Source organism: Chiloscyllium plagiosum, unplaced genomic scaffold, assembly GCF_037043375.1.
Source record: "Chiloscyllium plagiosum isolate Xiang-an unplaced genomic scaffold, Cpla_swu_hap1 HiC_scaffold_33, whole genome shotgun sequence".
Lineage (NCBI taxonomy): Eukaryota > Metazoa > Chordata > Chondrichthyes > Orectolobiformes > Hemiscylliidae > Chiloscyllium > Chiloscyllium plagiosum.
Window position 1 is genome coordinate 14,468,946 of NW_028270171.1, and position 12,903 is coordinate 14,481,848.

Sequence of the window (12,903 nt, forward strand, 5' to 3'; positions counted from 1 at the left end):
TGTGGACTCGATGGGCCGAGTGGCCTGTTTCCATGCTATAGGGATTCTATGAAATCTGATCACGAGGGCATTATTCCTATGGCACAATGGGATAGCAGCCCTGCCTCTGAGCTGGGAGCACCAAATTCAGGTCTCAATCACCATGAGAGCTACCTTTGTTACATGACTGAATGATTACCAACTTATGAATCCTTCCAAAACACACCAATGGCAAGGAATAACAGCAAAATAGATTCCCGTTCAGTCACATGATGGGAAAATGACAAAGCCTTTTAATATCACAATCCATAGCTTTGGACTACAACATGCATGTCGAAGCGAGTGTTGCTGTTTTGTCATGTGTAGAATCATAAAAGAATCACAGAATCCTTCCAGTGTAGAAGGAGGCTGTTTGGCCCATTGGGTCAACACCAACCCTCCAAAGAGCATCCTACTCAGATTCTGACCGACCCTTACCCTATCCCCATAACCCTGCACTTTGCCATGGCTAACCCACCTAGCCTGTACATCCCTGGACACTATGGACAAGTTAGCATGGCCAATTCACCTAACTTACACATTTTTGGACTGTAGGAGGAAACCAGAGTACCTGGAGGAAACCCACACCTAACCTCACCTTAGATTGGCCTTGAAGGGAGTACAGCGTTTGCAAGAATTATACCTGGACTTCACGGGTTAAGTTATGAGAAGAGATTATACACATTAGGCCTGTTTTCTCTAGAATTTAGAAGTTAAGGCGTGATCTGATGGAAATATTAACAAGAAAGATAGGGTAGATAAAGAGAAACTATTTCCATTGTTTGGGGATTCTGGGACATGAGGGCATTGCTTGAGAATTAGGGCCAAAGTCTGAATTAGAGTGGTGCTGGAAAAGCACAGCAGGTCAGGCAGCATCCAAGGAACAGAAAAATCGACATTTCGGGCAAAAGCCCTTCATCAGGAATAGAGGCAGAAAGCCTGCAGGGTGGAGAGATAAATGAGAGGGGGGTGGGAGTGGGGAGAAAGTAGCATTGAGTACAGTAGGTGAATGGGGGTGGGGATGGAGGTGATAGGTTAGAGAGGAGGGTGGGGGAAGGTAGCAAAGAGTACAATGGGTGAATGGGGGTGGGGATGGAGGTGATAGGTCAGAGGGGAGGGTGGAGTGGATAGGTGGAAAGGAAGATAGGCAGGTAGGACAGGTCATGAGGACGGTGCTGAGCTGGAAGGTTGGAGCTGGGGTAAGGTGGGGGGAGGGGAAATGAGGAAACTGGTGAACTGAGAATTAGGGCCAGGCCATTCAGGAGAGATGTTAGGAAGCACTTCTCCACACAAAGGGTGCGAGGTGCTTGGAACTCTCTTCCACAAATGGCAGTGGATTCTAGATCAGTTGTTTATTTTAAATCTGAGATAGATATATTTTTGTTAAGCAAAGGTATTAAGGGATATGAGCCAAAGGCAGATATGTGGAGTTAGGCCACAGCTCAGCCGTGATCTCACTGAATGGTGAAACAGGCTTGATGAAGGGCTTTTGCCCGAAACGTCGATTTCGCTGCACCCCGGATGCTGCCTGAACTGCTGTGCTCTTCCAGCACCACTGATCCAGAATCTGGTTTCCAGCATCTGCAGTCATTGTTTTTACCACCTTGAGGGGCTGAATGGCCTACTCCTCTTCCTCTATTCCTATATATTCTCCTCTTCTCACCAAATTTGTTCCGGCAATTTTCAAGTTTCAAAAAGGGGTTATAGTGGGGAAAAATTGGAAACACTGGCCCACAAAAACCTACTTTGCAAGAATTTATCAAACTGCCTTTACAAAGTTAATGTTAAAAATGCTTTCCCCAATCTTCCAGGCAGTGCATTCCAGATCACAACTTACTGCGCAAAAATATTCCTCATCTGACCTTCGGTTCCTTTGCCAATCTCTAGCCACTGATCATTCCATCAGTGGAAACTGTCTATCCTTACAACATCAATACACGTTATGATGAATAATGTGGTCTGAAAGCATTGGTGCTGAACTTCTATGGCAATGAACTAGAATTGCAGTTGTTGGTGTACTTACAGACTTACAGACATATCTACTTGTTTGTATCTATACACCTGCCTATCTCTCTGTAGGTCTATCTATCTCTCTTTCTAACTCTACATCTGTCTGTTCATCGATAGATCGATCGATCTATCTGTCTGTCTATCTCTTAGTCCAATAAAAATTATGTCCAGGACCAACAGGGACTTGCCATTTGTTGGAGTGTCAATCATCTGAATGCACCAATCACTGTCTCAGGATTCGTTAGCTCTGACTCTTAGAGGCTTGACTAGTGTAACATTGTAAATTTATCTGATGAGGATAATGATCATGAGGTCACTGTGCCCTTTTCTTCCACTTGTCCACCTATCTGTCTAGCTATCCATCTATCTAGCCCTCTGACTGTATTACAATCCCTGTCTCTGTCTATCTATCTGTATGTGATTTTATTTATCTGTCTATACCTATTCATCTGACATTCAATCATCTGTCTGTCTCATATCTGTCTATTGATCTGCACATGTATTTGTATCTGTCTGTCTGGTTGTATACCTACTTACAGACATATCTACTTGTTTGTATCTATACACCTGCCTATCTCTCTGTCAGTCTATCTATCTCTCTTTCTAACTGTCCGTCCGTCCGTCCGTCCATCCATCCATCCATCCATCTATCTATCTATCTATCTATCTATCTATCTATCTATCTATCTATCTATCTATCTATCTATCTATCTATCTATCTATCTATCTATCTATCTATCTATCTATCTATCTATCTATCTATCTATCTATCTATCTATCTATCGATCTATCGATCTATCGATCTATCTATCTATCTATCTATCTATCTATCTATCTATCTATCTATCTATCTTTCTAACTGTATATCGATAGACCTATCTCTCTTTCTAACTGTACATCGATAGATCTATCTGTCTATCTGTCTATCTATCTGTCTATCTATCTGTCTATCTATCTGTCTATCTGTCTATCTATCTATCTGTCTATTTGTCTATCTATCTGTCTGTCTGTGTGTCTATATGTCTGTCTGTCCATCCGTCCGTCTATCCACCTATCCATCTGTCCGTCTATCTATCTATCTATCCATCTATCTATTTGTCTATGACACCTAAAACTATTTAATTAAGAGATATGCACGTGGAAATTGTCAAATTTAATATCATTCCACAGTAATGCATGTAAGAACATATTACATTTCCCACAAAAGTAGACACTGAGTAGTTCACTTCAACTTACCTCCAGCCAATCATTGTTGACCCTCTTCAGAAGGTAGATAATGTCACCAGTTTTGAACGTTAATTCCAAGTCACTGTTCCCAGTAAAATTGTACAGAGCCTGAGATGGGTGGGTGGAGGGGGTGAGTGAGAAAAACCAGGCATTAACACTTGAAACCAACGTGTGATATGAATACACAGAATTAGCATTGGGATAATCACAGGGGGACAACCGTGGTGCAGCAATCATAGATAGATGGATAGGATTAGCTCTCTGAATTTCTGCAATCTCTTCCAGTTCCAGTTTTCTAACTGCACATCTTCCTTAAATTAAACTCCACCAATTGAAGTTCCCTTCCTTAGCCGATGTTTTTTTGACTTACAGAATCATTGAGTCATCCAGCGCAGAAACAGGCCCCTCAGTCCATACTCTCCATGCAGACCAAGTTTCCCAAACTAAACTAGTCCCACCTGCTGGCATTTGGCCCATATCCCTCCAAACATTTCTTATTCATGTACTTATCCAAATGTCTTTTAAATAAATTCCACATACAAACCACCCTCTGTGTGAAAAAGTTGCCCCTCACGTATGTTTTAAATCTTTCTCCTCTCTCTTTCAAAATATGCCCCTAGTTTTGAACTCTCCAAAGACCTTTGCTGTTCACATTATCTTTGCCCGTCATGGTTTTATAAAACACTGTAAGGTCACCTCTCAACATCCTACACTCCAGTGGAAAAAGTCCCAGCCCATCCAGCCTCTCCTTAAATCTCAAACCCTCCATCCTCAGCAACATCCTGGTAAATCTTTTCTGAACTCTTTCCAATTTAAAATATCCTTCTTATAGCAGGGTGACCAGGATTGGACACAGTACTCCAACTGGGAAAATGTTTTACAGGATGCAAAGACAGAAAATACATTCCTTCTTTAATGCTGAGTTTTTGATTTGCCTTTGAAATTTCCCCTTCTGCAATTTGCCCGGTTCCGCCTCTGTCAAGTACCTTTCCACTGTAAAGTGTGCAGTTGTTATGTTTGTTCAATCAGCGAGATGGAGTAACAGAGTCAGTCACACCCAGAAACTTGCTCTCCTGGGGAACCTTAAAGCATACAACAGAAAAGGTTGGGGTTCGAGTTGGCAGTTCTGGAGCATATACCTGACTGCCCGGGGAGAGCCAACAGCAGGAGATTTCCACCTCTGTGCTGGCCTGGCTTTCTGCCTATTGACAGGTGTGGCCGTCCCTAAGTACAGAAGCGAAGAGTGCTAGTCAAAGGCAAGGAGTTGAGTTTTCACGGCAGTCTTTTGGACACCATGTCAGCATCACAGTGCTTGCAAAGACACTTAAGGGCCCCTTTAAGAAAGAAGCAGCTCAAATTCAAATGCACTAAACTTGCCTCAACAGCACGGAGTGGACTCCGAGTGCCTCAGCACTTGCCAAGCGGCTGTTTGATTGACCTTTAACCTCTTCTTTCATTATACAACATCAATTTGGCAAGGGAGTTTACACGTGTGCATCCATTACTGGCTAAATACACAGCAGCTATGGAGAACAGCTGAACCCTGTCCAAGCAGACACTAGGATTTTCCGATGGGTATAATGCCGCATTGTGTTACCAGACAGTAGGCTTGCTGACTTTCCAAATTGTTTCAGAACAGCAGCAAGTTCCTTGTGCACCATTCGAAAAGCAACGCATTATCAAAACTTCGGAGCAACATTCAAGAATTAAAAATGCCTTAGTCAGATGTTTAATTTGATGTAATGCATTTGTGCAATGCAGTCAAAATCCACTTTTCATTATTACCTAATCTTTCTTGTTTATCTATTTTGCAGCTCATTAAGTAATAAGTATTCCTGCATCTACTCTTCTCTTGTTTACACCCTGATAAAGGTCAGAAAACAGCAGATTTCGTGACCCCCTCCACCAACATCCACCCCCCCCCCCACCCCGACTCCACCCCACGAACTGATTCTTGTGCTTATTTCCAGAGGAGATTGTTGCAAAAATCAACTTCCATGATCATTCTTAGCAGTTTGTTGATCATGACATAGTAGGAACAAAAGGTGTCTCAGTGGTTAGCACTGCTGCCTTGCAGTGCCAGGGTCCTGGGTTTGATTCCACCCTCAGGTGATTGCCTGTGTGGAGTTTGCAGGTTTGCTGTGCGGGTGTGCTCTGGTTTCCTCCCACAGTCCAAAGATGTGCAGGTTTGGTGGACTGGTGATACTCAAATGCCCACTGTGTCCAGGGCTGTGCACGTTAGGTGGATTTGCCATGCTGAATTGCCCATAGTGTCCAGGCTTGTGCAGGTTAGGTAAATCAGCCACAGGAAAGTCTGGGTGGAATGCTCTTTGTAGCGTCAGTGTAGACTAGATGGGCCAAATGGCCTGCTTCCACACTATAGGGATTCTACAATTTTAACAAAAGAGGTTGCAGTGATAGAAAGTGAAGCCAAAGTCATGGGGGATATTTCTTAAAAAATCTTCCACAGGATGTGGGTATTGCTGGAATAGCCCAGTATTTATTGTTGCACATCCCTCATTGCCCTTGAGAGCTTGGTCATTACTATTAGTGATGATGAGAAGGCCTGGGTTACCAAACATTTGGAGTTGCTCTGGAAGTCTGCCTCCAATCCTCTTTGTTGAGAAGTTTTTTAGTAGTTTGTGGGGTTATTTATTCATCTGTGGGACATGGGCGTCACTGACTGGGCCCAGCATTTATTGCCTGTCCCTAGTTGCCCCCTTGAGAAGTTGGGGGTGAGCTGCCTTCTTGAACCACTGCAGTCCACCTGCTGTGGGTTGACCCACAATACCCTTAGGGAGGCAATTCCTAACAGATGGACCTCAAATGGTTCTCGGCAGATTCTCTGATGTTTGGTGACAAGATAAGATTTATTACATCTTACAATTCCTACAGTACGGAAAGTGGCCATTCAGCCCATTGAGTCTGCACTAATCCTCCAAACAGCATCCCATCCTATCCGACAGCTAATCTTCCTAGTCTGCATGTCTCTGGGTATGACAGGCAATTTAGCAAGGCCAACCACCTAACCCACAGATTGCTGAACTGTGGGACAAAACCAGAGCACCCAGAGGAAACCCACACAGACATGGGGAGAATGTGCAAACTCCATACAGACAGTGGCGTGAGGCTGGAATCGAACCTGGGTCCCTGGTGCTGTGAGGCAGCAGTGAGCCATTGTGTTACATTGTACTAAGGGTAAAGTGAGGATAAAAGATATGCTTTGTCTCCAACCACAACTGTCTAGAAGTGTCTTGATATTCTAACCAGTTGATGTATTATGTATTGAAAGTTGGCAGAGCTTTAGCTAAACTCAGATTAACCTTTTCACATTCATTACCTTATTCCCTGATAGTGAACTGCCTTCTTGAACCATCTCCCTTCTTGCAAACTCCTTAGCCTGCATTTTCCAAACACACAACCACTTCCATCTAGAAGGACAAGGGCAGCAGACACATGGCAACCCCACCCCCTTCAAGATCCCCCCAAGCCTCTCTCCATCCTGACTTGGAAATATATCAGCATTTCTTCTCTACCACTGGGTCAATAAAACTGGAATTCCCTTCCTAATAGCATTGTGGGTTTACCTGCACAAAAATAGGCAGCTCACCACTCCTTTCTCAAGGGCAACTGGAGATAGGTGGTAAATGCTGGCCCAGTCAGCGGTGCCTACACCCTGGGAGTGAATAAAAAATCTACAGTCCACGTGTGTAGAGACACCCAGGGTGTTGGTGGGGAGGGAGTTCCAGGACGTTTCCCCAGCGACCATGAAGGAAAGGTGATAGAATCCCTACCCAGAATGCTCTAGGGGTTGAAGCTTTACTTGCAGGCTCTGGTGTTCTCATTGACCTTCTCTAAACATGTGTGTGTCTACATGTGTATCGATTTGTTCAATTGATATGTGTGTGTGCGACTGCTGACTTTGCTATGCTGATATCTGCTGTGATGCACACTGCGGTCAACTAGCCACAGATCATCATACAAACACTGACCACTTGAGCCAAGGACCAATGATGGAACTGAGCTCCAGTACTGGTCAGAAGACCATTGGGTGGCATAGGCAAGTTGGGGTGAAGGGCCTGTTTCCATGCTCTAGATCTCTAGGACTCTAGGAGAAGGAGTTAAAAATTGAAAAAGACAGAGGAACAAAACAGTTACTTTTATGTCAAAGATGGAATAATTAACATACTTTGGCCAGGTAATGTGTTGCATTAATTGAAGTCTTTCAGCCAGCCTACCTCTGCCTGTGGAGCTTCTGATTTTTCACCCACTTCTTCCTTCTCTGTTTGGGTTTTGCTAAGTAACAAATTAAGAATTATTAGCGTTGTAATCACATAATTAAAGTAAGTGCACTTCACTAAACAAAGGAAGAATTGAACTGAGATGAGGAGTGACATCAATTATGAGTGCATTGTAGATGCAAATACCTCAAATTATTCCACATTTCTGAATTACCCATTTGTTTTTTATGTTGGTTTTCACACTGCGAAAGTGCTTTCCAAAGTGCTTTCCAAAGTGCTTTCTCATATCCCTTGGAATTCTCTGACTTTGTTTGTGTTTGACCTTCACCCTGACTATAGGACTTGAACACAAACATTAGGGTTGAACCCCCAGTGAACTCCCCAGTACAAAGGGAGTGCTGCACCGTCAGAGATGCTATCTCTCAGTCCAGACATTTAAAAAAGTATTGAGCCAGCTGGAGTCAAAAAAAATTATGTTGCACTATTTCTAAAAAGAGCAAAGAGCCCAGCATCCTGGTCAATATTGGTCTTTCAACCATTATTACATTACTGATTGTGGGATCTTGCTGAGTACTACTTGGTTAATGTGTTTTTCTCTTTATAAGACAAATAGACAAAGTCTTTTCCCTGGGGTGGAGGAGTCCAGAACTAGAGGACATAGGTTTAGGGTGAGAGGGGAGAGATATAAAAGGGGCAACTTTTTCACCACAGAGGGTGGTACGTGTATAGAATGAGCTGCCAGAGGAAGTGGTGGAGGCTGGTACAATTCCAACATTTGAAAGGCATCTGGATGGGTATATGAATAGGAAGGGTTTGGAGGGATATGGGCCGGGTGCTGGCAGGTGGGACTAGATTGGGTTGGGATATCTGGTTGGCATGGACAGGTTGAACCGAAGGGGTCTGTTTCCGTGCTGTACACCTCTATGACTCTATAATCTGACTACATTTCAAAACTACTTTGTTGACTGTAAAGTGCATTGGAATGTCCTGGGTTTCTTTTTTATTCAGGGTGCTAGGAAGGTTGACTGCTTGGAAGTTAGGATGATGCCTCCTCGGTGTGAAAGACCCAATAGCAGTTGGAGAAGAATTTGATGGGTTTTACCATTGGCCCCAGTGCCAGGTGTCTCATTACCACACAGAAAGAAGGAACTTACATTTATACAGCACTTTTCACAGTCTCAGAGTACTCTGCATTTCCATAGAGTTAAGCAAATTTGATGTGTTGTCATTTGGCCAACGTCAATTCATGCAATGACATTCCAAATTCAATTTGGAACCAGGCCACTCAGTGAGACAGAAAACCTCGATCCAATTTTGTGGTTAGAGTTTATTAACCACTCAGTCTTACATTTTTTCCCCTAATCAATCTGTTCAGAGATATTATCTGGAGCAGGTGGGATTTGAACCCGTTCTCTAGGTCCATGGGTAGGGACACATCACCTCTGCACCACAAGAGGACCCCCTTCTACCAATGACGTCTAATTTATTATTAACCTATTTTTCTGAGCAATCTGTTACTACACAACCTTGCAGCAGGTGGGAATTGAACCCAGGGCTTCCTGGTTCAGGGGTGAGGGACATTCTCTCTGCAGCAGAAGGGAGCCCCCTCTACCGCTGTGTCTGCTTTTCTTTAAACCTATTTTTCTAATCAACCTCTTCAGAGATGCTAATACAGACACCCAGGTCAGGTATCACTTGAACCCAGACCTCCTGCTCCAGGGATAGGAACACTACCTCTGTACCGCAGGAGGTACCTTGGCTCTGCTTTATCATTTCTTTAACCACCACTGCACCCAAAAGGGCTCAGCAGGACGTTTATACCGTTCAGACTACACTCCTTCCACAAACCTTTCCCACCAGATCTCACAGCAGCAATGTCACTGGACAAATGGTCCAGGGGCCTAGATTAGTGACCTGGGATTCAAATTCCACCATCGCACAAAGGCAAACTTGAAGTTGGTTCATAAAGAACATTCAATGTCATAAACTCTGGAATTGAAAGCTAGTCTCATAGTCTCAGTGTTATTAGCCATGAAACTAGCATCAATTTCTGTAAAAACCTATCTGGATTCATTAATGCCCTTTAGGGAAGGAAATCTGACGTCCTTACCTGGTCTGGCCCCCATGTGATTCCAGACCCATAGCAACATGGCTGATTCTTAACCGCCCTCGGAAATGACCAAGTGAACCACTCAGTTCAAGGGCAATTAGGGATGAGCAACAATTCTTGACCTTGCCTATGACACCCATGTCCGAAAGAAAACAAATCTCCTCAGTAACTTCTTTAAAAATTGCTTGTGTCACCAATTAAAAGAACAGTTAATAGGCCCAACCCACCATCAATAACACAATGAGGGAAGGGGTATAGCAGAGAGGGAGGTGGGTGAAATTAAAATGGAGTTGTTGGTGAAATTAATGGAATCTTCAACCATCTCCTTCGAAAGGCTTCGAGGATTCAGACCCTTCGGTCCAACCTGTCCATGCCGACCAGATACCCCAACCCAATCTAGTCCCACCTGCTAGCACCAGGCCCATATCCCTCCAAACCCTTCCTATTCATATACCCATCCAAATGCCTCTTAAATGTTGCAATTGTATCAGCCTCCACCACATCTTCTGGCAGCTCATTCCATACACGTACCACCCTCTGCGTGAAAAAGTTGCCCCTTAGGTCTCTTTTATATCTTTCCCCTCTCACCCCAAACTTATGCCCTCTAGTTCTGGACATGACTCTATGATTTGCACGATATCTCCATGCAAACCTGGGTGTGAACATATCTTCCCAATCAATCAATAAATCAATTCACCAATCACTCGCTTAATTACTTGATATGTTAATAATGACAACCAGGTAAATGATGAGGGACTTTTCTTTTTGGTATTGATAGAGGCCAATATATTGGCCAGGCAGAAGTAGGTACTGCAGATGCTGGAGATTAGTCACGATTAGAAGGTGATGGAAAAGCTCAGCAGGTCAGGCAGCATCTGAGGAGCAGGAAAATCGATTTTTTTGGGCAAAAGCCCGAAAGCTTCCTGATGAAGGGCTTATGCCCGAAACGTCGATTCTTCTGCTCCTCGGATGCTGCCTGGCCTGCTGTGTTTTTCCAGCATCACATTTTTCAACTCTGGTGTCCAGCATCTGCAGTCCTCACTTTCTCCTAAATTGGCCAATCTAACCAGGACGACACCTCTGCACTTTGTTGAACAGCGCCATACAACACGTGATGATTTGGGCTAAATGAACTGAGCATTAATTCTGGAAAAGAATTCAATAAAGTGCCTCAAGGGAAACTCACACCGAATGTGAGATCTATATCCCAGTGGCACTGGGAAAACAGTGCGTTGTCCTGGCAATCGTGAGGATGTGAACAGCCAATGGAATCTTCAGTGAACACCGTTACTCACATTTTCCTGGTGCTAGGCCTCAGTCGCCGTAGTGACCTTGGTATCCGGTCAGCATCCTCAGCCGTTTGATGGAAGAATAATCGGAGATCTTCATCAAGGAGAATCCTGGTTGGCAGTGCAAGAAGTTTCTGGAATCCCATACAACATGAGAAAATTATCAGCCGGTAAGAGATACCATCTGACTTTATTTTATTGCACCACTGTTAAGCCTTCAGTTTAATGATGAGGTTTTCTCAGACACAACCTCCTTTCCTTGGCCAATAGGACGTTGGAGGTTAGAGGTCAGAGGTCAGAGTGCTATCCAGCCCCAGTACAAAGGGATGCTTTTCTTTTCGGAATTTTCCCATCCATTCCACTCCCGGGTTAAGAGACAAAACTCAATGCTAACACTCAAGGTAGTACAGAGGGATTCCAGCCTTCATTTAAAGCCAAGACTCCATCTCCGTGCTTGAAACCTGAACTGATTGGAACAGGGGTCAGGTGGATCTCATTCACTATGAAACCCTTACTGAGGCTGTTAACCTGGGCAAATCAGGGAGCTCTGGCTGACAGAGATAGAGTCATAGAGTCCTACAGCATAGAGACAGGCCCTTTTGCCCAAACTGGTCCATGTCGACCAAAAATGTCCATCCACACCAATCCCATTTCCCTGCACTTGGCCCATATCCTTCTAAATTTTTCTTATCCATGTATTTGTCTAAATGCCTTTTAAATGTTGTTAATGTATCCACCTCAACCACTTCTACTGGCAGCTCATTCCATATGCGTACCACCCTCTGTGTAAAAACGTTGTCGTTCAGGTTCCCTTTTATTTTTTCCCCTCTAATCTTAAACTGATGCCCTCTAGTCCTCGATTCCCCAACCCTGGGGAAAAAGACATTCACCCTACCTATGCCTCTCATGATGTTGTACACTTCTATAAGATCCCCCCCCCCCCCTCAGTCTCCTACGCTCTCTAGCTTGTCCAACCTCTCCCTGTAACTCACACCTTTGCATCCTGGCAACATCCTTGTAAATTTCTTCTGCACTCTTTCCAGTTTAATAACATAGGGTTGGCACGGTGGCTCAGTGGTTAGTGCTGCTGCCTCACAGAGCTAGGGACCCGGGTTCAATTTCTGCCTTGGACAACTGTCTGTGTGGAGTTTGCACATTCTCCCCGTGTCTGCGTGGGTTTCCGGTTTCCTCCCACATTTCAAAAGATGTGCAGGTTAGGTGGATTGGCCATGCTAAATTGCCCATAGTGTTAGGTGCATTAATTGGGATAAATGTAGGGAAATAAGTCTGGAGTGGATTACTCTTCGGAGGGTCGGTGTGGACTTGTTGGGCCAAAGGGCCTGTTTCCATACTGTGGGCAATCTAATCTAATCCTTCCTATAGCAAGGTGATCAAAACTGAACACAATACTCCATGTGCAGCCTCACCACCGTCGTATATTACTGCAACATAAGCCAAGATAAACAGGAGATACAGAGATTCGCCTGACTGTAGGGACAGAGTCTGAGTTGGCTGGTCCGAGCCCAAGTACTGCGCCCATGTAAACAAAGAGTGACTGAGTGATGGGATACTGGCCTCCATACAGTCAATTTGGAACCTGGTCCTGTTTTGAAGGAGAACGGGACAGTTGTCTGTGGAGACCTGATCAATATTTGTCCCTCAGTTGACATCACAGAAATAGACTGTGCAATCATTATCATGTTGCTGTTTGTGGAGATTTGTAGGATGTAATTTGAATTCTCTGTGTTCCTACATTATAATAAGGTGACCCTGGTCATCATGGCTGTAAAGAGCCTGAGAGACTGGAGGTCATGAAAAAAAGATGAGACAATTGCAAACCTTTTTTTGATGAATGTTTAAGGAATGAAGAAGATCCACTCCCTATGGCTAACACATAAAAGATGGGTGGCACTCTGACTTAAGGGAAGCACGGTGGCTCAGTGGTTAGCACTGCTGCCTCACAGGTCCAGAGACCTGGGTTCAGTTCCAGTCTCGAGGACTGCCTGTG

The 12,903-nt window shown here is 44.2% G+C and overlaps 1 protein-coding gene across 1 annotated transcript in view; it reads right to left on the reverse strand.

The window, feature by feature from the left end:
- Positions 1-12,903, reverse strand: part of ncf4 (neutrophil cytosolic factor 4) — an 86,951-nt gene that overhangs the window by 33,594 nt on the left and 40,454 nt on the right. The window contains exons 5-7 of the mRNA XM_043679769.2: positions 10,902-11,029; positions 7,494-7,551; positions 3,265-3,363 (exon numbers count right to left, since the gene is read on the reverse strand). Coding sequence (XP_043535704.1) covers positions 3,265-3,363; positions 7,494-7,551; positions 10,902-11,029 — 285 coding nt within the window. The remainder of the gene's footprint in view (positions 1-3,264; positions 3,364-7,493; positions 7,552-10,901; positions 11,030-12,903) is intronic.